This window comes from Physeter macrocephalus, chromosome 8 (assembly GCF_002837175.3).
Source record: "Physeter macrocephalus isolate SW-GA chromosome 8, ASM283717v5, whole genome shotgun sequence".
Lineage (NCBI taxonomy): Eukaryota > Metazoa > Chordata > Mammalia > Artiodactyla > Physeteridae > Physeter > Physeter macrocephalus.
This window is the reverse complement of record NC_041221.1, coordinates 72,430,811-72,456,288: the sequence shown is the minus strand read 5'-3', so window position 1 is coordinate 72,456,288 and position 25,478 is coordinate 72,430,811. Positions and strand designations below refer to the sequence as shown.

Sequence of the window (25,478 nt, the reverse complement as noted above, 5' to 3'; positions counted from 1 at the left end):
GAGCCTGTGCTCCGCAAGGGGAAAGGACACAGCAGTGACAGGCCCGCGTACCGCAAAAAAAAAAAAAAAAAAAAAGAAAAAAAAGGTAAATATGTGAGGTGATGGATGTGTTAACTGGATTGTGGGAATCCTTTCACAATGTATACATATATCAAATCAACACACTGAAAACTTTAAATATTTTACAATTTTGTCAATGACCTCAATAAAGCTGGTGGGGAAAAGCTCAAAAGCAACAGCAGCTTAGATTCCAAGAACACAGACTTTTCATTGACATTCAGAGAAACAGCAAGTTTCTATGTGAAAATCTACAATATTAGATTCTCATTCTGGTCATTTAAGAGAGAATTTATTGGCTACTTTTCTAAATAAAATAAATATTTGTCATTTTCCTTTATGATTATACTTAAGAGATGAAGAAAATGGGCAAAGAATTCCCATGATTTAGAGATTTTTTAAAAAATTATTTTTTATTCATTCATTTTTGGCTGCATTGGGTCTTCGTTGCTGCGCGCCGGCATTCTCTAGTTGCGGCGAGCGGGAGCTACTCTTCACTGCGGTGCACGGGCTTCTCACTACGGTGGCTTCTCTTTTTGCGGAGCACGGGCTCTAGGCGCGTGGGCTTCAGTAGTTGTGGCACGCGGGCTCTAGAGCGCAGGCTCAGTACAGTGAGAGGCCCGCGTACCGCAAAAAAAAAAAAAAAAAAAAGAAAAAAAAGGTAAATATGTGAGGTGATGGATGTGTTAACTGGATTGTGGGAATCCTTTCACAATGTATACATATATCAAATCAACACACTGAAAACTTTAAATATTTTACAATTTTGTCAATGACCTCAATAAAGCTGGTGGGGAAAAGCTCAAAAGCAACAGCAGCTTAGATTCCAAGAACACAGACTTTTCATTGACATTCAGAGAAACAGCAAGTTTCTATGTGAAAATCTACAATATTAGATTCTCATTCTGGTCATTTAAGAGAGAATTTATTGGCTACTTTTCTAAATAAAATAAATATTTGTCATTTTCCTTTATGATTATACTTAAGAGATGAAGAAAATGGGCAAAGAATTCCCATGATTTAGAGATTTTTTAAAAAATTATTTTTTATTCATTCATTTTTGGCTGCATTGGGTCTTCGTTGCTGCGCGCCGGCATTCTCTAGTTGCGGCGAGCGGGAGCTACTCTTCACTGCGGTGCACGGGCTTCTCACTACGGTGGCTTCTCTTTTTGCGGAGCACGGGCTCTAGGCGCGTGGGCTTCAGTAGTTGTGGCACGCGGGCTCTAGAGCGCAGGCTCAGTAGTTGTGGCACACGGGCCTAGTTGCTCTGTGGCATGTGGGATCTTCCCGGACCAGGGCTCAAACCCATGTCCCCTTCGTTGGCAGGTGGATTCTTAACCACTGCGCCACCAGGGAAGCCTGAGATTTTCTTTTTTAGTTATATTTTTTTATACAGCAGGTTCTTGTCTATTTTATACATATTAGTGTATATATGTCTAGAGATTTTATTAAAAGATAAACTTTCCGAGTCCTGTAATACCAAAAAGTTTCCTGGGAATACCTGATGATAAATTCAGAAAATGTCAAATGCAGTACAAATTACTGGTCATATTGGTATGAATTTTGTTTGGGAAGACTGCCAGGAAAATGCTCTGACTTTTCTCTACTTGTGGATTTATTTGTAAGTGTTGGCATTCACACTCCACAGAATTCTCATCCAGGCCCCTTGTTGATTAGTTCTTTCTAGGATGAAGATGATAAAAGTAGCTGAAGCTGAGGGAGCAAACCGAATCCTATCTTATCTTCCTGCTACTCAGTTTCAATCACCCTCCTGTCATCACATCATTTGATTACTCACCCCATGCAAGTCTCCTGATTTTCCTCTTGTAAAACAAAGAATGTTGTCCACCCTCCAGTTCTACAAGGATCAAGTCATTAGCCACTGCAATAGCTGACCTACAGTACACCCTGAAAGGAATTCACAACAAAGGAGGAGGCACTCTGTGCTTTAGGAGAACAAGCAAAATAGGCCCTTAGTTAGATATATTTCAGGAAATTGTTTTTGTGATTCTGGTTTCTTGCATCCTCCCATACTTAGAAAAGCACTAAAATCCTTAACTGGTGTTATCTGTTCCTCTTGACCAGCAGTAACCTTCTACTGAGATGTATACTGGATTGCACACACTTAATAGCCAAAGTCACATATATAATTGGCCTGTCCCCCTACCTCAGCTGACAGCTGAGGCTGTCTCCTAGTCCTCAGTAGGACACTGAATAAAACTCAACTCACAGCTCTTACATTGTGCATTTTTCTGTCAGTCAACAGTCTATATCCTGAATGCTATTATTTGACTATTTTCATGAACCTGTGGAGCACACCATCTGATTCTACTTTATATTGTGTCTTCTTAACGTCCCTATCTTATCTGGCCTTTTACTCCTTTCTTGTTCCATGTATCTTGTTCCTGACATTTGCTGTACATCTGTTAGGTAGAACTCATTGTGCATGACAACTTCCTGATGTGATGCAATACAAAGTACCCAGAACAACTTGTGAATTTTCTTGATAAAAAAAAATTGAGACTACTTTAATAAAGCACTTAGATCTGACTTCTGATTTACAGGAATAAAGAGGTGAAACAAGCTACCTAAACTACTAGGAAGCAATCAGACTAATCAGAATAGAGAACTTTCTACAGAGCAACTTGTTCCTTCAAGTCAATGACTGTAAGAAGAGGTTGGGGGGGCGGTGCATATAATCTGTTGCAGCTACTCAATTCAGTTCAACTAAAGATCTTCCTTATGATGGGGTTACGTCCCAATAAACCTATCCTAAGTTGAAAAGATCCTAAGTCAAAATGAATTTAATACACCTAACCCTTTTTTTTAACGTATTTTTTTAAAGTCTTTATTGAATTTGTTACAATATTGCTTCTGTTTTACGTTTTGGCTTTTTGGCTGCGAGGCATGTAGGATCTTAGTTCCCTGACCAGGGATTGAACCAGCACTCCCTGCACTGGAAGGTGAAGCCTTAACCACCGGACCGCCAGGGAAGTCCCAATACACCTAACCTTAAATGTGCTCAGAACACTTACATTAACCTACAGTTGGGCAAAACCATCTAACACAGCCTATTTTATAATAAAGTGTTGAAAATGTCATGTAACTTATTGACTACCGTACTGAAAGTGAAAAACAGAATGGTTCTAAGTATATTGGTTGTTTTCTTTGTCTTGTTTTTTTGCCGTACACGGGCCTCTCACCGTTGTGGCCTCTCCCGTTGTGGAGCACAGGCTCCGGACGCGCAGGCTCAGCGGCCATGGCTCACGGGCCCAGCCGCTCCACGGCATGTGGGATCTTCCCGGATCGGGGCACGAACCCGTGTCCCCCGCATCGGCAAGCGGACTCTCAACCACTGCGCCACCAGGGAAGCCCAGTATATTGGTTGTTTGCCTCTGTGACTGTGTGGCTGACAGATGTGACTTACTGCTGCGGCCCAGCATCATGAGAGTATTGTTAGCCCAGGAAAAGATCAAAGTTCAAAATTCAAAGTATGGTCTCTACTAAATGCATATAGCTTTTGCATCATCACAGAGTTGAAAAATCCTAAGCTGAACCATCATAAGCAGGGGACCAGCGTATGCTATCGTAGAGGGAAAGCAGCCACAGATAATATGTAAACCTATGGGTGTGGCTTTGTTCCAATAAAACTTTATTTATAAAACCAGTCAGCTGGTAAATCATAGTTTGATATGATGAGACAACCAACCAAAACAACCATCACCACCACCACCATTTTTAAGGAAAATGTATTAGCAAAAGCACCACTAGCCTGGATTTTAAAAGACTGTGACTGTTTGAGATGTAAAAAGATATTTGGGTCCCCAACTAAGAAAGCTGTTCAGATGGGCATAACCTCTAATGCCCTTTTCAGATATGGCCAAAGTTAGTAATGGATAGAGAGAACCTCCCAAAGGGCAGAATGAAGAACCAGAGATAAAGAACTGCTTCCAGAGAGCCAAATCCAAAGGTGTTCCCTGTCCCCTAGGAAAGGGCACCTCCTATCACTTGCCAAGCAATATTTCAGAATTGCTACAGTCCTTCTCCACTATTGTTTGCTGGCTGTGTGAAGCAGTATAGCTTGTCTTTTCAGTTCATAGGTCTCCAGATCAGGAAGAGCAACATCCAAAATAATGTGAAGACTCTTTGAAACTGGTATGACTAGATGACATTGCTAGCTTACCTTCTTTGGGGAGAGGTGCATCTTTTACATGCAGAAGGGAAGTTGATATTTAAGACCAAGGTAGCAGGCTGTGGTAGACTATATTCTTTTCAGCAAATATCCATTTGGTTTCCCCAGCACTTCCCTATTGTGGGAGTATACTTTCCTGCCCCAGTGATGATGAGCTTGAGTGGAACCTGGATGGAAATAATGTATACCTCTTCCAAGTAGAAACGAAATGTGCTGGTATAATTTGACTTGGCCTCATAAGACATGAGCATGTGTTTCAGATAGTGGCTGCTCCCTCAGCCTGGGTCCTAGAATGATCAGCCAAACCATGGATCCAACAGAGAATGTTTCTTATAAGCCACTGAGATTTGAGGTTGTTTTTCAGCATGATTTCCAAGAAAGCTAAGTAATACAATTTCTCCCTCAGAGCTGGGCTTTAAGAGGGAGCACACAACAGGACAATAAAATCTTAGGAAAATGCAGAAAGTTTTTCTGAGGATGGTGGTAACCCTTTGAGTTGGGATTCACTAATAAAGCGTGCATCTATGATTTATTTAATGCTGTATCTTTGGATCAGGAAGGTATTTTCCAGAATGTTTTTCTATGAGAAAAATATAACTTGTTTTATAATTCATGTGGACCATTTCCAAGAATACACTGTGGCAAAAAGAGTAACTACACATAAAATTTTAAAAACTACACATAAATTATGATTTATCAAAACAAATGAAGCAAAACTATAAATATTCCAAAGAAAAGTTTCAGTATTCTAATCTCTTTATTTTTGTTACTGATCTAAAGAACAGATTTCAAATGCTATTATCCACTGCAGTGCATCTTTTCCAGTTTAAAGTCCTTTTTAAAAAAAATGTCATTATGTCTTTTTCAACTAGAGCAATTTTGAAAAATATATTTATTTATTTATTTATTTGGTTGTGCCAGGTCTTAGTTGAGGCAGGCGGGCTCCTTAGTTGCAGCTCACCACCTCCTTAGTTCTGGCTTGCCAGCTCCTTAGTTGTGGCATGCAAACTGTTAGTTGCGGCATGCATGTGGGATCTAGTTCCCTGAGCAAGGATCCCTTAAAGTCCATCTTAAAAGAATGTTGAAAACACTACATTGTCTATAAAAATTATCAACAGCTCCAAATTAATAAAGAGCTCAAATTCGTTTTCCAAAAATGGAATTGGAGTCTATAAAAGGTGGCAAGTTCTATTTTTTAATAAGATAGAATAATATTTATTCTTATTTTTTAACTTATAAAAGTAATGCACGATAAACATAAAAATACAAAAGAAAAAAGTCACAATTTTTCTATAATAACCACAACTGTTAACATTTTGAATGTTTTTCTTTTTCTTTCTTTTTCATGATTGAGGTGCTTTATTTGGGTGTCTGTTTAAAAATGTGGATGGGGGAGTGAGAGAACTGGGGAAATGGTGGTCAAAGGGTACAAACTTGCAGTTAGAAGATGAATAAATTTTGGAGATCTAATGTACAGCACTGTGATTCTAGTTAACAATACTACATTACATACTTTAAAGTTACTAAGAGGGTAATCTTAAATATTCGCACCATGATAAAGAAATGATAATTCTGTGACATGATGGGGGTGTTAGCTAATGCCACGGTGGTCAAATCAACATGTTGTACATCTTAAACTTACACAATGTTATATATCAATTATATCACAAAATTTTTTTAAAAAGGCAAAAGAAAATCTCTAGTTAGAACTAAAATGAGATTTATTTGAATAAAATACAACTGACAGTTGAAAAAAATAAAGATGTGGATATGCTTTTCTAACTTTCCAATATTTTGGTTGACAAACAAATACAGAGAAGTATTCCAAATGAGAGTTGGGACTTCCAGGAATATTGTAAAAAGAAAAAGTCCACATTCAGTGGAAAGCTGGACTAGATATCTTTTGGGACACTTCCAAGGCTAAGATTTTCAGATTCTTTTAGATTATGCCAGTCACTTTATCATATTTAAAGCAGTAAATTCCATGTAACACTGTTAAGCTAAAAAACAATTGCAGTATTAGAACAGTTCCAAAAACACTGAAAAGAATTTCACTTGAAATTTGCAATTTAAATGACATTAAAGACAGAAACAAAAAAACGTCAAAACAGAATGCTTATTGGATCGTGGTGAGATTCTTCTCAAGCTGCAGAACAGTTTCCTTAAGGGCAGAATCCTCTGCCCAGTTGGCTTTACTCCCCAAAATGAGGTTCTGTAATTAAGAAAAAAATTTTTAAATTAAAGTTCTAAGTACTCTTAAAAATTTAACAAGATTTTAAAAAAATCCTCAGGACTTCCCTGGTGGCGCAGTGGTTAAGAATCCGCCTGCCAATGCAGGGGACATGGGTTCGAGCCCTGGTCCAGGAAGATGCCACATGCCACGGAGCAACTAAGCCCGTGCACCTAACTACTGAGCCTGCGCTCTAGAGCCCGCGAGCCACAACTACTGAAGCCCGCGCACCTAGAGCCGGTGCTTCACAACAAGAGAAGCCTCCGCAATGAGAAGCCCGCGCACCGCAATTAAGAGTAGCCCCTGCTCGCTGCAACTAGAGAAAGCCTGCACACAGCAATGAAGACCCAACACAACCAAAAGATAAATAATAAAATAAATAAATAAAAATTTTTAAAAAGGTAGTTTTAAAATAAATAAATAAATAAATAAATAAATCCTTTCGCTGATCTTATCAAATATTTACAGAAGTAGGTGTGAATATTTACTCTGTGATGATGAGAAAAAATAGTAATGCATTCTTGTATCCCCATTTCTACTTTCAGTAATACTTCAACCTTGATCTACATAATGCTAGGGAATATTTACAATGTTTACAACAATTTTTATGCTTTGCCAGTTTTTGTGGATAGTTTTTACCTATTAAGGATACTGGCAGTGTGTCCTAAAGGAAAAAGATTGCAGCTGTGGTTCAGAGTTCATTTTGCACTTCTGTGGTGAAAAACAATTGAATTGTAAGTAACATGCATTATTTTTACAAGAGGTAAAAGAAGAGCTTAGTTTTTAGCCCTTGTAAAGCTTTAAGACCCTGACAAAGGTGAAGAATATTTTTGCAGTAGACAATGGAGGAATGATTAGGGTTATAATTAATGAAAACTCTGGTCATTATTCTATTAAAAACTGCAGCTCAATGATACTGAACTACTAATTGAAATACTGTTAAGAGATTTTAGAATATAAGTGTTAAATTGTTATATATAAAAATATGAAAAACCTTGGCCTATATAAGGCACATTTTTGCCATAAGTGAATGAAAGGGATAGTGTATATAAATCCAGTCAAATTTACAAAGGCAGGTGGAGGTAAAGCATTCAAACATGACTGAACCACGAAGCGCTCTTTTTCTTTTCGGAACAAAGAGAGCTCCTAAGATTGGGCAAAGCTATATTCCGTTCAACAAAGCAATAGTTTCATTAAATCAAAATTAACACTAATTTAGAGGATATGAATAAAAACTAAGAAACACAGAATACAGAAATTTCAAAGCAGTAGTAAGGAACATGTGCCAAAGAAAATTAAAATGATTCTGTACTTATTATACAATCTTCCACTTGACGTTAGCCTAGGGGATCTGGTTATTCCTAATCAAATCACCCGCTGCTACTAAAAAATAGGAGTAAGACCTGGGAAAGAATTTCTTACGGTGAGATATAAGACCTCATATTCTATAAGGATATGCTTTACATATAATTGGCAGTTTTAACTGGGTATCTTCATAATTGAAAACTGGCAGTTTTAAGTATTTCATCTCAACAGTTCCAGAGACATTTTATAATTCAAAAAGTAAAGAAAGGGCTTCCCTGGTGGCGCAAGGGTTGAGAGTCCGCCTGCCGATGCAGGGGACACGGGTTCGTGCCCCGGTCCGGGAAGATCGCACGTGCCACAGAGCGGCTGAGCCCGTGAGCAATGGCCACTGAGCCTGTGCTCTGCAACAGGAGAGGCCACAACAGTGAGAGGACTGCGTACTGCAAAAAAAAAAAAAAAAAAAAAAAAAAAGTAAAGAGGGGCTTCCATGGTGGCGCAGTGGTTAGGAATCCACCTTCCAGTGCATGGGACACGGGTTCTAGCCCTGGTCCGGAAAGATCCCACATGCCACGGAGCAACTCAGCCCGTGAGCCACAACTACTGAGCCTGCGCTCTACAGCCCGCGATCCCCAACTACTGAGCCCGTGTGCTGCAACTACTGAGCCCACACACCTAGAGCCCGTGCTCCGCAACAAGAGAAACCCCTGCAATGAGAAGCCTGCGCACCACAACGAAGAGTAGCCCCCGCGCACCCCAACTAGAGAAAAGCCCGCACACAGCAACGAAGACCCAATATAGCCAAAAACAATAAATAAATTTATTTAAAAAAAAAAAAAGTAAAGAGGGACTTTCCTCGTGGTCCAGTGGCTAAGACTTCGCGCTCCCAATACAGGGTGCCCGGGATTGATCCCTGGTCAGGGAACTAGATCCCACATGCCGCAACTGAGAGTTCGCATGCTGCAACTAAAGATCCCGCACGCAGCAACAAAGATCCCGGCACAGCCAAATAAATAAATAAAATATTTAAAAAAAAAAAAAAAGTAAAGAAAAACCTCCAGGCTAAATGAACACATAAAATTTAAAAACTGACATGATGGGGACTTCCCTGGTGGCGCAGTGGTTAAGAATCCGTCTGCCAATGCAGGGGACAAGGGTTCGATCCCTGGTCTGGGAAGATCCCACATGCCGTGGAGGAACTAAGCCCGTGCACCCCAACTACTGAGCCTGCACTGTAGAGCCTGCAAGCCACAACTACTGAAGCCCCTGCACCGAGAGCCCGTGCTCTGCAGCAAGAGAAGACATTGCAATGAGAAGCCCGAGCACCACAACAAAGAGTAGCCCCTGCTCACCAGAACTAGAGAAATCCTGTGTGCAGCAAAGAAGACCCAACACAGCCAAAAAATAAATAAATAAACTTAAAAAATAAAAATAAAACAAACCCGACATGAGAACAACTACCAATATTCATTGAGAATTTGCTTCGACCACACACTATGCTGAACAGATTAACATGAATTATCACCTTTAGTTCTAATAACCACTCTTTCTACACAAGGAAACTAATGCTTAGAAAAGTTAAATAATTTCCTCAAGGTCAGCAACTTTTTTTAAAAAATTAATTTATTTTATTTTATTTATTTGTGCACGGGCTTTTTCTAGTTGCAGTGAGCGGGGGCCACTCTTTGTTGCGGTGCGTGGGCTTCTCTTTTTGCAAAGCATGGGCTCTAGGTGCATGGGCTTCAGTAGTTGTGGCATGCAGGCTCAGTAGTTATAGCGCACGGGCTTATTTGCTCTGTGGCATGTGGGATCTTCCCAGACCGGCGATCGAACCATGTCCCCTGCATTGCCAGGCGGATTCTTAACCACTGTGCCACCAGGGAAGTCCCTCAGCAACTATTAAGTAGGTGGCAGGATCTTAACTCTAGATTCCCATCACCCGCATCCATGTTTTCCTCACTTCCCAACTTGAAGTCTAATGTTCTCCACCATTATACCATTCTGCCTCCACAGAGCTGCTGAAATCATTTCCATTTATAAATGCCTAAGGTCTAGCTATAACAAAAAACCAAAGCCTTAAAAGCTAAATAGACATAAATTCAAGATATATGTAAACAGCTTAATATTCAGTACTGAATTATTTAGTAAGATCAAAAATTAAATGAAAATAAGCCTGAAAGTAATAGAACCAATCATTTTTTAAAAGTTCTTTACCCCCTCTTCCTATTTTATAAAAATATTACCTGGAACACATGCTGAATAACTGTAGTAATCTGTATCTCCGTCTCCAGGTTTTGTTGTATGGTCTTTATCTTGCCCGAATTTTCCATACTACGCAAATCATCTTTCTGTTTGTTCTTTTCAGTCTGTATTTCTAAAAGCTTCCTTTCTGAACCTTGTTTTAACTCTATTGGGTTAAAAATAAAACGATATACTATATATGATAACTCCTATAAACAAGAATCTTGAAAACTTTTGAAGCAGAACAGTTACTGATTATTTCAGTCAAGAGAAAATTTTAAATAAGCAGCATTTTAGGCTGCAGTTCCCTTTTGATCTGAAAATGATTTCTCTGGTGCAAAACACCAATATTTTAATTTCATACTTAGTAATGTCCTCTGTGAGATGTTCAAGGTATGCATGTATGACAATGATACTGTCTACAAATGTTTGCTGTGGCATCATGTCAAAGAGGACTTACTCTGGGTTGCCAAAAAAATAGCAGGAGATACATGTAAGGAAATACTTTCCCCTCCTTTATTTACAAAAATTACAATATCAACAAGATGAATTTTCAAGGAAAGGTAAGATTCCTTTCTCCAGGGATAAATACCATCAACCATTTTTTTTTTGCTGTTCCCGAAATGTTCTGAGAACTAAACTAGAGATCTTCCTGGTAAACCCATCTTAAGTTGAAAATATCCTAAGTCAAAAACACATTTAGTACACCTAATCTACCAAACATCACAGCTTAACTTAGCCTACCTTAAACATGCTCAGAACAATTCCATTAGGCTGCAAATGGGCAAAATCATCTAACACAAAGCCTGTTTTATAACAATGTGCTAAATATCTCATGTAATTTATTGAATACTGTACTGAAGGTGAAAAACATTAATAGTTGTAAGTGTATTGGTTGTTTACCCTTGTGATCACGTGGCTGATAGGAGCTGGGGCTTGATGTTGCTGCCTAGCATCACATGGGAGTATGTTACTAGCCCAGGAAAAGAGCAAAATTCAAAATCTGAATTCAGTTTCTACTAAATGCATATCATCAAAAGTCAAAAAATCATTAAGTCGAAACATCATAAGTTGGGGATAGATAGTATTTGAAAACATAAATGGGTGTATCTCAGGAGCTTGGTTCCTTGACAGGAATGCAATGGAAAAAAAGCCAAAGGGTGATTAGATCAGATGACCAGGAGTACTTCTAACCCTGAGATTACTTACAAAAAGGCAAATCTACAAAATATTTTAAATTAATAAATCATGCCTATACTGATAATGAAAAAAGCAGTTTACAACAAAGAATAAAATTATGCCAATTTTATTTTATAAATAAGAAGCATTGAAGATCGATTATCTCTTGATAAAATTAAAAATTTAACTTTTCCTATGTATGTTGTTCTGTTTCTAAATTCTTTATAGAGACTATGTGTCACTTCTAAAACACATTTCAATAAAACATTTCAATGCAAAAACCCATCTCATGTTCATTAAATTAAAAAGCTGTAGAACCATATGTATCAAGTGATCATTTAAAAATTATGTTTAGGGGGCTTCCCTGGTGGCACAGTGGTTAAGAATCTGCCTGCCAGTGCAGGGGACATGGGTTCGAGCCCTGTTCTGGGAAGATCCCACATGCCGCGGAGCAGCTAAGCCCGTGCACCACAACTACTGAGCCAGCACTCTAGAGCCCGAGAGCCACAACTACTGAGCCCACATGCTGCAACCACTGAAGCCCACGCACCTAGAGCCTGTGCTTCGCAACAAGAGAAGCCACCGCAATGAGAAGCTGGCGCCCCGCAACTAGAGAAAGCCCGCGCACAGCAACAAAGACCCAACACAGCCAAAAATAAAATTAAATAAATTTAAAAAAAATTATGTTTATATAAATACGTTTATATGGGTGTGGAAAAAGGCCTGGAATGATGTACTCCTAACTGCGGTCACACAGGACGGAGGTATGGCTTTCACATTATACTTTTCTGTATTATTTGATATTCCTTCCCCCACTGAGAATGTCTTAATTTTTGTGATTTAAAGTTCTAAAACAACAAATCAAGCAAAATCCATTTTATGTACTACTTTTTAAATTGCTATGTCCAAAGTTTTAAGAAAATTAAAACATTTTTCAGTGATTGAGAGATCTGGCCTTATCAATCTTCATATTAAGTGAAAATGTGTTCTCCAAAAAAAAAAAAAAAAAGTGTTCTACATACGCAATCTCTTCTTTCTAACATCAAGCAATTTGCCTTCCAAGTCCCGAGTTTCCTGTTATTAGAAATAAAAAGATTAAGGCACATAACCTAAGAACACACCTTTAATATTTAAATCACTGAGTTTTATCTATTCATATTTTCTAGAGCTCCAGTTTTCAATTCCTCTGTTTCCACACAACAAAAGGGAAAGGAAAAGTAGCTTAAATGATAAGTAGATAATTAGTCAGAAATAATGGAATTATGGAAAAGAGAGAAAACTTAAGGACAGTGAATTCCAACCATATCAGTCTCTTTGGGCAATCCTATTTAGTCACATACAGTTACCAGCAAGAATGTTACTGAAATCATGAAAATGCATAAGCAGCTTTATATTCAAAGTTACCTGCTGTGATTTCATTACTAATTTATTTAGACTTAGTATTTGTTTCATGTTATCCATGAGCACACTGAAAAGGAATAAAAAATATGATTTATTAACAGTTAAAAAAACTCAATTAAGAAATCAGATAGTATATATTTACTTTCATTATATTCACTGTACACTTCAATAGAAAGTCATTGTTTAACAAAATAAGTCTGAAAAAGTTTGAGGTAAACTAAATTTCTGTTTAGAATTAGAGATGCATTTCCCTAGAAAAATTTTTGCTCACAGACAACAAAGAATATCAAATAAATTTCTTTTGTTTTTTTTTCTCGGCCGCACTGCACGGCATGTGGGATCTTAGTTCCCCGACCAGGGATCGAACCGGTGCCCCCTGCAGTGGAAGCTCGGAAACTTAACCACTGGACCGCCAGGGAATTCCCCAGGAACATTTCTAAAAATCTCATATTTAGGGAGAAAAAACCCTAACAGCTTACTAATTCATAGCTTTTTGGAAATAGACTTTAGTTTTTAGACAAGTTTTAGGTTCGCAGCAGAACCGAGTGGAAGGGAAGCCCATGTACACGCTGCCCCCACGCTTGCACAGCCTCCCCTAGCAGAGCGATCCATTTGTTACAAATGATGAACCTACACTGTCCCATCATTATCACCCAGAGGCCATGGTTTACATTAGGGTTAGGGTTCACTCTTGGTGTTGTACATTCTATGAGCTGACAAATGTATAATGACATGTATCTACCATTATCATATCATACAGAATAGTTTCACTGTATAAACTGCTTTTATCCCCATTTCTCCAACAAGTATTTCTTTTTTTTTTTAATTAGTTAGTTTATTTATTTTTGGCTGCGTTCGGTCTTTGTTGCTGCGCATGGGCTTTTTCTCTAGTTGCGGTGAGCGGGGGCTTCTCTTATTGTGGAGCACAGGCTCTAGGTGTGCGGGCTCAGTAGTTGTGGCTCACGGGCTCTAGAGCGCAGGGTCAGTAGTTGTGGTGTATGGGTTTAGTTGCTCTGCGGCATGTGGCATCTTCCTGGACCAGGGCTCGAACCCGTGTCCCCTGCATTGGCAGGCGGATTCTCAACCACTGTGCCACCAGGGAAGCCCCTCCAACAAGTATTTCTGAGTGACTACTACATGGCAAGACTGTGCCAAGCACTAGGAATATAAAATAGAATAAAACATACTACATGTTTTCAAAGAGGAAAGAATCTTATGGGGAAAAAATAAATCCACAACCATCATATGGTTTCATTACAACCAGTAATGGATGTGAACCCTTCTAAGAGTTGTGCAAAGGGTGGAACAAGGGAAATCCTTGAGTCTTAAAAGATGTAAAGTACAGTTGAACCTTGAACAATGCAGGTGGGGTGAGTGGTTAGGGACACCAACCATCCCACACAGTCAAGAGCACTGCTATCTCTGCCTCAAAAACAAAGGAATTAAATGACTCACCCAAGGGCAGAAAGCTGAAACAGTTTGGATCAAACCCTAGTTCTTCTGATTCCACATATTCCAAATCTTCCCCCATACTTAGTTAACTTAAAGATCTGTAAAATGAAAATACAGGTACCATATTTATTGAAAAAAACCCCAAACAACCTGCATATAAGTGGACTTGGGCAGTTGAAACCCAGGTTGTTCAATGGTCAAGTGTAATTATGAAGATTACCTAGATCAAGCAGTTTAGTACGGCTGGAGTAAAAGGGTGGAAATAAGACTGGATGAGAATAGTGGTTCTCACATTTCAGAGTGCCACAATCCCTTGGGAGGCTTGTTAAATGTGGATTGCCAGCTCCCCATCTTCAGAGATTCTGAGTCAGCAGGTTTGGGATGGGACCAGCAATGTGACCATTGTGAAAATACTAATTATCCTGATAATCAGCCAGGCGTGAGAAACACTGTAGAATGAGTTTACCTGGGAGGCTGAAAAAGGGGACTATTTGCACAGACCTGTGAGAGCTGAACTCATTTTTCTGCTAGTTACAGCTATACGTGGTTGTAAACTTTAAGACAGGTTAAAGGCGCTGCCTCAGCCTACCTGGCCTTTGTGCTGTCTTTGGTGTCAATGCCATGAATCTATCCTGCACTCCTTTAATTCAAGAATGTTTTAAGCTCTCCTTTCATGGGGGAGCAATATTTAGAGAGTTCAAATTGAGATTTTAGGATTTATGTAATCCTGGAGTTAAATGGAATATGGGAGGAATGGGTATCAGTCTGGGCTAAGACATCCAGATAGAGAAAGTGCCAGATCCATCTCGGTACTTTTCTGGTGCCAACAGTGGGGTGGTGGTGGTGGTGGTATTTTATCACAAGATTAGAGCTTTGGGAGATAAAATCACAAGTAAGGCCCCGGTGGCCAGGCACTTAGGATCAGATTAGAGATGACCTTGATTGCCAGGCCAATTATTGAACCTATGCAAGCTCATTTCTGCCAATACAAAAATGAGGAGTATATTTCCTATCTCATTGAGTTGTTTTTGGCTTAAATGAGATAGCATTGCTCCTGTTTTACAGTAAACTCCAAACGAAAGTTAACTTTCAAAACCTTCCTTCAGGGGCTTCCCCGATGGCACCGTGGTTGAGAATCCGCCTGCCAATGCAGGGGACACGGCTTCGAGCCCTGGTCCAGGAAGATCCCACATGTCGCAGAGCAACTAAGCCCGTGCACCACAACTACTGAGCCTGCGCTCTAGAGCCTGCGAGCCACAACTACTGAGACCGCGTGTCCCAACTACTGAAGCCCATGTGCCTAGAGCACGTGCTCCGCAACAAGAGAAGCCACTGCAATGAGAAGCCCGCATACCGCAACAAAGAGTAGCCCCCGCTCACCGCAACTAGAGAAGCCCGCGCACAGCAACAAATACCCAACGCAGCCAAAAATAAATAAATAAATAAATAAATAAATTTATTCAAAACAAAAACAACCTCCTTCAAAATTCTCAGATTGGGGACTTTCCTGGTGGTCCAGTGGTTAAGACTCCACATTCCCAATGCCGGGGGCCTGGGTTCGATCCCTGGTCAGGGAACTAAGACCTGGTGCAGCCATATAAATAAATAAATAAATATTTAAAAAAAAAAAAAATCCCAGAGTGTATAGGTAAAACCTCCATTGCTTCTTAGGGTCCCGATCCATATGAAACAAGATGTCAACAGGACTATAAAGTTGTAATTATGAGAAGGGCCCACAGAAATTCTGTCATGTTTCTTATTCCCCAGATAAAGGTGGTCAGCAGTGACAGGTAATTAAAAAAATTAAAAAATTCATAGAACTAGTCATTATGCGGATCTCCCTTATTCCCATCCTTACCAAATCCAGAAAAAAGAAAATAAAACAAACAAAAAACATACCTAGTCTTGGTGTTAATTTTCTCCAGGTGTTTTTTAACTGCACTTGAAAGCTGCATCCTATAGAGGGAAAAAAGCTTCCATTATAAAACATGGATAACATTTAGGGTACGCTGAAAAAGAAAATTTAAAAATACAACAAGGTAAAGATTGATTTCTCTTTAAATATAACATAAAACAAAAGTAGGTTTTTAAACAGTATCATATGGGAAATACTTTGATAAGTAAATTATAGAAATATGAAGGAACACCAATATGGATGGGGCTGTTGCATGCAGTTGTGCATATGGCCAGAGAGGGGGGCTGAGCAGACCTGACACCCAGCCTGAACTTGCTCTCCAAGCCGTCTACCTTAGTGCGGGGCTGCGAGGAAGCATTAAGGCACTACAAAATGTAAGGTACAACACGATAAACATGTTTAACACTGCTGTAAATTATACATGCAAGTTGTTAAGAGAATAAATCCTAAGAGCTCTCATCACAAGAAAAAATTTTTTTTTGCTATTTCTTTAATTTTGTATCTATATGAGATGATGGATGTTCATTAAACCTAATGTGATAATCATTTCAGGATGCATGTAAGTCAAACCATTATGCTGCACACCTTAAACTTATACAGTGCTGTATGTCAATTATATTACAATAAAACTGGAAGAAGAAAAAGGTTACTACAGAGATCAACACGGGCCCAAAATGAGTAGAGTTAGGGAATACAAAACCATACTTGACTGTGAACTTTAAAATGTGTCTATGTACAAGCAAGCGCTGTAATTTATTTTTAAATTCAAATAGCTAATAAATAATAATAAAAAGGCAATCGGGCTTCCCTGGTGACACAGTGGTTAAGAATCCACCTGCCAATGCAGGGGACACAGGTTTGAGCCCTGGTCCGGGAAGATCCCACATGCCACGGAGCAACTAAGCCCGCGTGCCACAACTACTGACCCTGCGCTCTAGAGCCAAAGAGCCACAACCACTGAGCCTGTGTGCCACAACTACTGAAGCCCACACACCTAGAGCCTGTGCTCCGCAACAAGAGAAGCCACTGCAATGAGAAACCGATGCACTGCAAAGAAGAGTAGCCCCTGCTCGCCGCAGCTAGAGAAAGCCTGTGCACAGCAATGAAGACCCAAAGCAACCAAAACTAAATTGAAAAAAAAAAAAAAAAAAAAAAAAAGGCAATCAGCTCAGCAATATTAGTCATTTCCTTAAAGGGGGATATCTTAATAGCTTTGAAGTCACCTTACTTAAAAAATATGATCTATATAATGAGCCAGCATATGAAATGAGGGAAATATGTTCACCACTAGAAGCAATTAAAAGGGCTTTAACTACTTTTCAATTAAATGTAAATAAATTCATCTGAGATGGCCAGAAATACAAGGAAAAAACTGTTAGCGTCATTCACTTAATTGAGATTATTAATTCAGATCATAAGTCTATAATAGAGACCACCGGTTGTCTTATTAACAACTGTATGCCAGCTCCAGCACAAAGCTTATAACACAGTAAGCACTCAAATATTTGTTGAATGAATTTTAAAATATATATGCAAAGCCTAAAATTAAAAATATATTTAAACTCAATGACAATTCTTTTACTCCATTAAGTTACTGGAATAGGGGACTTCCCTGGTGGTCCAATGGTTAAGAATCCACCTTCCAATGCAGGGGACACAGGTTCGATCCCTGGTCGGGGAACTAAGATCCCATATGCCGCGGGACAACTAAGCCCTTGAGCCACAACTACCGAGCACACAAGCCAAAACTAGAGAGCCTGCATGCCGCAACTGTTGAGCTCAAGCGCCAAAACTAGAGAGAAGCCCACACGCCACAACGAAGATCCCGCGTGCTCCAACTAAGACCCGATGCAGCCAAAAAATAAAATAAATAAATAAATATTTTTTAAAAAAGTTACTGGAGTAAATGAATCTATATAATCCTTTCAAACACAGAATGAGATTTAACCTCACACTTTTATTATCTTGACTGACATTTCCTTATTAACCCTATCTTATGTAACTTCATCAAATGAAGACATTAATGAATGATGTAACTTTTCTCTCAGGGCTCAAAATTTGTGGGACCATTATCTAAACATCATTTTGATTGATTACTTCAGACTAGTTAAAATATCCCCTCCACCTTGAGCCATACCCATTTTGCATACTTAAAAGGTAATAATTACCTGTCTAATGCAAGCTTTTTCATTTCAAAAGCAACTTTTGCCTCTTCAATTTCTTTTTCCAGTTCTTCAATTTTACTGCCAAAAAAGCATGAACAAAAGAATTTCAGCAATATCAGAAAAAGTAACTACTTGAATAAAGGTATAAAGTAAATCTTTGAAGAAAGTAAAATGCCTGTTCTCTAAATAAAAGTATTCTACAGGCTCCCCATACCTATACATTTACAGATTTGGTAAACTGATTCCTGCTATGACACTTTGCTAAGTATCTTGTTAAGGTGTGGAGGATGCCAAAAGTGATAATATGATCACTCATGTGCATGTAAGTCTACATCCCACATCAACAACTTCTCAATACGTGCATGACAAATTACTTGGAAAAAAAAAAAGGAAAGGAAAAAGACAGACAATATTGTAAGATGGATATATTATTAAATCTGTAAAAACCACAACTAAAATTTTAAAATATGACCTACGCTTCAATTTGCTTTTCCTGCATGATTTGTTCTGGAGTTTTTTCTTCATCTACAAATAAATAAATTTTTGACGTTAGTAGTATTTTATAAAAGCATTGTCCAACAGAAATATAATGTAAGCCACAAATGCAAACCAAATACGTAATTTTTAATTTCATTTCCACACTACAAAAGAAACAAGTGAAATTAATTTTAATATAGCTTATTAAACCCAATAGATCCAAAATATTATCATTTCAACATGTAATCAATTTCTAATTACTACTGAAATATTTCACAATTTTTTCTTCTGTGCATATTTTACATTTACAGTCCTTCTCAATGAGGAATAACCACATTTCAAGTGTTCAACAGTCACATGGAGCTAATGGCTCATACATCGGACAGCACAGTTTTAGAATGATAGAAAAAGAGTAAGAAATGAACAAAATCAATGTTAAAAAAAACTGCTATATATTAGCAACTAACAATAGGAAATTAAAATTTAAAAATACATGTAAAATTGCACGCAAAAACACAAAATACTTCAGGATAAATTTAACAAAATACATGTATGACCTCTACACTGAACACTACCAAATACTATAATTTAATTTAATTTAATTAATTTATTTATTTGTTTTTGGCTGTGTTGAGTCTTCATTGCTGCATGTGGGCTTTCTCTAGCTGTGGCGAGCAAGGGCTATTCTTCATTGTGGTGTGCGGGCTTCTCACTGCGGTGGCTTCTCTTGCTGTGGAGCATGGGCTCTAGGCACGCGGGCTTCAGTAGTTGCAGCATGCGGGCTTTAGCAGTTGTGGCTCACGGGCTATAGAGCACAGGCTCGGTAGTTGTGGTGCATGGGCTTAGTCGCTCCGTGGCATGTGGGATCTTCCCGGACCAGGGCTCGAACCTGTGTCCCCTGCACTGGCAGGCGCATTCTTAACCACTGGGCCACCAGGGAAGTCCCCGTTACAAAATACTGAAATGGAAAGATACAGTATCTACATGTATTAGGAGAATCATTATTGCTAATATAACAATTTCACCCATACTGATCTATAGATCCCACTCAAATCCCAGTCAAATCTGTGGAAACTAACAAACTGATTTTAAATGCATACAGAAAAACAAAGGACCAAGAACAGTCAAGGCAATTTTGACAAAGAATGTTGAAGGACTTACAAGAGCTGATAATCAAGACTTACTATAAAGTTACAGTAATCCAAACAGTGTGGTACCATTGTAAAGATACAAATACCTCAAAGGAACAGAAAAAAAAGTCCAGAAATAGACCTACACATATACAATGGATAAAGAAAAGTCTTTTCAACAAACAGTGCTAGAAAAACTGGATTTCTATATGGAAAACAAATGAACCTTGATCCTTACTTAGTGCACACCATAGACAAAAGTTAATCCAAAAGTAGCAGGATACAAAATTGATGCACAGAAATCTCTTGCATTCCTACACACTAATGATGAAAAATCTGAAAGAGAAATTAAGGAAACACTCCCAATTACCACTGCAACAAAAAGAATAAAATACTCAGGAATAAACCTACCCAAGGAGACAAAAGATCTGTATGCAGAAAACTATAAGACACTGATGAAAGAAATTAAAGATGATACAAACAGATGGAGAGGTATACCATGTTCTTGGATTGGAAGAATCAACATTGTGAAAAAGACTCTACTACCCAAAGCAATCTACAGATTCAATGCAATCCCTATCAAACTACCAATGGCATTTTTCACAGAACTAGAACAAAAAATTTCACAATTTGTATGGAAATATAAAAGATACACAAAAATAAACTCAAAATGGATTAAAGACCTAAATGTAAGGCCAGACACTATAAAAACTCTTAGAGGAAAACACAGGCAGAACACTCTGACATAAGTCACAGCAAGATCCTTTTAGACCCACCTCCTAGAGAAATGGAAATAAAAACAAAAATAAACAAACGGGACCTAATGAAACTTAACAGCTTTTGCACAGCAAAGGAAACTATAAACAAGATGAAAAGACAACCCTCAGAATGAGAGAAAATATTTGCAAACGAAGCAACTGACAAAGGATTAATCTCCAAAACATACAAACAGCTCATGCAGTTCAATATCAAAAAACCGAACAACCCAATCCAAAAATCGGCAGAAGACCTAAAGAGACATTTCTCCAAAGAAGATATACAGATTGCCAACAAACACATGAAGTTCCTCAAAAAAACTAAAAATAGAACTACCATATGACACAGCAATCCCACTACTGGGCATATACCCTGAGAAAACCATAATTCAAAAGGACTCATGTACCACAATGTTCATTGCAGCTCTATTTACAATAACCAGGACATGGAAGCAACCTAAGTGTCCATTGACAGACGAATGGATAAAGATGTGGCATATATACACAATGGAATATTACTCAGCCATAAAAATAAACGAAATTGAGTTATAGGTAGTGAGGTGGATGGACCTGGAGTCTGTCATACAGAGTGAAGTAAGTCAGAAAGAGAAAAACAAATACCGTATGCTAACAGATATATATGGAGTCTAAAAAAAAAAAGGTTTTGAAGAACTTAGCGGCAGGACAGGAATAAAGACGCAGACATAGAGAATGGACTTGAGGACATGGGGAGGGGGAAGGGCAAACTGGGACGAAGTGAGAGAGTGGCATGGTCATATACACACTATCAAATGTAAAACAGATAGCTAATGGGAAGCAGCCACAGAGCACAGGGAGATCAGCTCGGTGCTTTGTGACCGCCTAGAGGGGTGGGATGGAGACACAAGAGGGAGGAGATATGGGGATATATGTATATGTATAGCTGACTCACTTTGTTATACAGCAGAAACTAACACACCATTGTAAAGCAATTATACTCCAATAAAGATGTTAAAAAAAAAAAAAGAATCACAGTCCTGAATGTTAAACCTAAAACCTTAAGACTTCTAGAACAAAACACAGGAGAAAATCTTTGCAACCTTGGGGTAGTCACAGTTTCTTAGATAGAACTCAAAAACCACAAAGCACAAAAGAAAAGAGTGAAAAATAGTGATTCATCAAAATTAATGCCTTCTGCTCCTCAAAAGACACTGTTAAGGAAATAAAATGCAAGCAACAAACTAGGAGAAAATTTCTGCCATATATGTATACATATGTATATACACACACACACATATATATTTATTTATTTACCTGAAAAAGGACTGCATTCTTGTTTTTAAAGGAGTGAATATTTTATTCTTTATTGTTTAATGGAATACATCATGTATTCAGTTATAATTAAAGAACTCAAACTCAATGAGACTAACAATCCAATTAAAAAATGGGTAAGGATTTGAATGGACTTTTCATAAAAGTAGATTTATACATCTACTTCATAAAAGTAGATGTATAAATTGCCAATAAGACATGAAAATATAATCAACAACATTAGCTATTAGGGAAATGTAAATTAAAACCACATGAGATACCACTATATACTTACTAGAATGGCTAAAATTTAAAAAGACTGACAGGGGACTTCCCTGGTGGTGCAGTGGTTAAGAATCCACCTGCCAATGCAGGGGACACAGGTTCGATAGCTGGTCTGGGAAGATCCCACATGCCACGGAGCAACTAAGCCCGTGCGCCACAACTACTGAGCCCGCGTGCCACATCTACTGAAGCCCGCACACCCTAGAGCTTGTGCACTGCAACTACTGAGCCCACACACTGCAACTACTGAGCCCATGCTCCACAGTAAGAGAAGCCACTGCAATGAGAAGCCCACACAGTGTAGTGAAGAGTAGCCCCTGCTCGCTGCAACTAGAGTAACCCACGCACAGCAACGAAGACCCAACGCAGCCAAAAAATAAATAAACTAAAAAAAAAGGTGAATTTTGTTACACGAATTAAGTCACAAAAGGAAGATGTCAGAAAAAAAAAATACATACTATATAAATCCATTTACATCAAATTCCAAAACAGTGCTGTCCAAAGCACTGTTCTGTTCTGTGATGAATGAAATGCTTAGTATCTGCACTGTCCAATATGCTAGCCACCAGCCACATTGTGGCTTAGGCATTTGATATGTGATTAGTGCAACAAAGAATTTTAAATTTTATTTGATTTTAATTAACTTAACTTTAAAAGGCCACTTGTAGCTAGTGGCTACTGTATTGGACAGCACTACTCTAGAAGACAAATCTATAGCAACAGAAATCAAATTGATGGTTGCTGGGGTCAGGGTGGGGACTGAGTGTGAAGTGGCATGGGGAGGTGTGACAGAAATGTTCTACGTCTTGATTGTGGTGGTAGTTACAGAGATGTATACATTTGTCAGAACTCATCAAATTGTACCCTTAAAATAGATGCACTTATTGTAAAAAAAATTTCTTCATGCAATAAAGTCTCAGTAATATATTTTTTAATGGTAAAACACTAATCAATTTTAGACCAATATCTTCTCTCAAAGACTACAACCTAACTACTTATGGTTTGCTTCAAATCTGTCCTCTCCTTTAGTTGTAGAAATTCTAGAGTGTGGACTATTAAATCTACTCAAGTTTTCAGATGTCACAACCCCTTAAAAATAAAATTATCTATACAGGGAAAACAAGAACTGCATGAGGAGGCAGACTCTTTTATCACTTGGATTTTAGCCTTAAGGTCATCTTCTCGAAGAAGCCATCTCTGATTCCTCTGTCTAAAGTAGACACTCCCTCTTATCACACCATTATTTCCTTCATCACATTTACCTCACCTCATAATTATCTCACATGTTTCTTTGCTTACCTGTTTTGCTACATAAAATTTAAGCTCCATGAGGGTAAAGTCTGCTTTGTTCAACACCATATCGCCATCCCTAGCATCAATTCACTCAACTATGAGTGCAGGAATACTCAGAGACAATTCTTCAATGGTCCAAATTTTGAATAGCTTTTCCCCTATACCTCAACATCTAAGATCAAATATACTTTTCTATTATGTGGGCTCTCATGCCAGAAAAAGCATTAGGTATGTCCTACTTCTCATCTCTAAGGTAAACATAATTGGGTTAATACAAGGAACATGGGCTTTGGAAACAAGAACACCATTAATTCCTCCAGGGGAAGGGCAGTGACCTACTAACCATCTTTGAGTCAAGCATTTTTTAAATTCAAGTATAGTTGATTTACAATGTTCTATCAGTTTCAGGTATACAGCAAAGTGATTCAGATATATATATAATAAATTTATATCTAAATATATGTAATAGATATTCTTTTTCAGGAGGTAAGCATTATTGATGTAACAAAAGGGACATGGCTTTGGAGGCAAGAAGGCCTGGTTAATATCCTAGTTCCTACAGTTACTAGTTACAGTAAGCAGAAAAGAGGCTGGGGGGCCCATTTTTTTAGGGTTTGGTTTGGTTTTTTACAAACTATGACTTTACAAACCCTGGAATGGAGATGGAAAACACACCAGAAATGCCTTCAGATCTATGGCCTTAAAGAGAGCTTCAGGAGAGCTCAAAAATTACCTAAGTTCAAACATGGATTCAGGGAAGTGATTAAGACATCTATGAGGTCCCTCGGCTTTTCCACAATTTTTTTTTATTTTATTTTTTATTTTTATTTTTTTATTTTATTTATTTATTTATTTTTTTTTTTTGTGGTATGCGGGCCTCCCTCTGTTGTGGCCTCTCCCGTTGCGGAGCACAGGCTCCGGACGCGCAGGCCCAGCGGCCATGGCTCACGGGCCCAGCCGCTCCGCGGCATGTGGGATCCTCCCGGACCGGGGCGCGAACCCGGTTCCCCTGCATCGGCAGGCGGACGCGCAACCATTGCGCCACCAGGGAAGCCCCACAATTTTTTCTAAAAAAAATATTTATTTATTTATTTATTTTGGAGGGGCCAGGTCTTAGTTGCGGCACACAAGATCTTTGTTGTGGCACGTGGGTTCTTTTAGTTGCGGCATGCAGGCTACTTAGTTGTGGCATGCATGTGGGATCTAGTTCCCTGACCAGGGATTGAACCTGGGCCCAGTGCACTGGGAGCGCAGAGTCTCATCCACTGGAGCACCAGGGAGGACCCTCCACAATTCGTGATTCCACCTTGTGTACTATTTGATTTTACTCTTTAAGCTTACTTCATAGAGAAAGAAAGAGTAACCAAAATCTATCTTTGTGACCCAAGGGCTTACAGTAAATCAGGTGGCTATTAGGTGGTTATTACTTCAGGATGACTAAACCATCATTTTACTACTCTCTTGGTCCCTGAGATTTCTGAATTAATAATTTTAAAAGATAAATTTAAAATTTTTCTGTGTTTAGAATTGAAAATTTTCACTTACGCCTTTATGCCTCTTCTGCTCTCATGCCAATAATCCAGTGTTTCTCAAAGTATAGGTCTCAGATCACCTGCTTAACAATCATCTAATCTGCTAATTTAATGTTCAGGTTGTTGATGGTAGTAAATTTTGTGATTCCCTAAGCCCACAGGGATTTCCCAATTCTCTGATCAACAGAACTTAATTGTCCTGTATTGTTATTTACTTGTTTTATATACATTTTTTGAATTCCTAACTAGTTCCTTAGGGCCAGGGCAAGCCTGCTTTCTGCCTTCTTACAGGGTATAGTACTGCATTATGCTGGCCCTCCCATTCCTTAAATAAATAAATATTTGTAAAATTGGTGTATTCCCTGGAGTACTGTTCATCAACAAACTCACAAAACCTTATTTGAAAATGAAAATACTTACTTGCATCAAACATTGATTTATATTCCAAGAGTTGTTGTTTGGTCTGTGCTCTTACCCTGAAAACAGATAAAGAGAAGAAAGTTATATATATATATATATATATATATTTTTTTATATATATATTTTTTTTTTTTTTTTTTTTTTTTTTTTTTTTGTGGTACG

At 38.4% G+C, this 25,478-nt stretch overlaps 1 protein-coding gene across 4 annotated transcripts in view; it reads right to left on the bottom strand.

Moving 5' to 3' along the window:
* Window positions 1-5,955: 5,955 nt before the first annotated feature.
* The window catches only part of CENPH (centromere protein H), a 23,350-nt gene continuing 3,827 nt past the window's right edge, over window positions 5,956-25,478 (bottom strand). Inside the window, exons 2-9 of one of the 4 annotated variants that reach the window (XM_007129931.4) lie at window positions 25,317-25,372; window positions 18,611-18,659; window positions 18,138-18,212; window positions 15,954-16,010; window positions 12,606-12,669; window positions 12,224-12,275; window positions 10,025-10,188; window positions 5,956-6,461 (exon numbers count right to left, since the gene is read on the bottom strand). In XM_007129931.4, the coding sequence (XP_007129993.1) occupies window positions 6,366-6,461; window positions 10,025-10,188; window positions 12,224-12,275; window positions 12,606-12,669; window positions 15,954-16,010; window positions 18,138-18,212; window positions 18,611-18,659; window positions 25,317-25,372 (613 nt within the window). In that variant the 3' untranslated portion in view covers window positions 5,956-6,365. Of the gene's footprint in view, window positions 6,462-7,464; window positions 8,225-10,024; window positions 10,189-12,223; window positions 12,276-12,605; window positions 12,670-15,953; window positions 16,011-18,137; window positions 18,213-18,610; window positions 18,660-25,316; window positions 25,373-25,478 lie in introns of those variants that run through there. The other 3 variants (XM_055086604.1, XM_055086605.1, XM_055086606.1) reach the window with 3 other exon arrangements.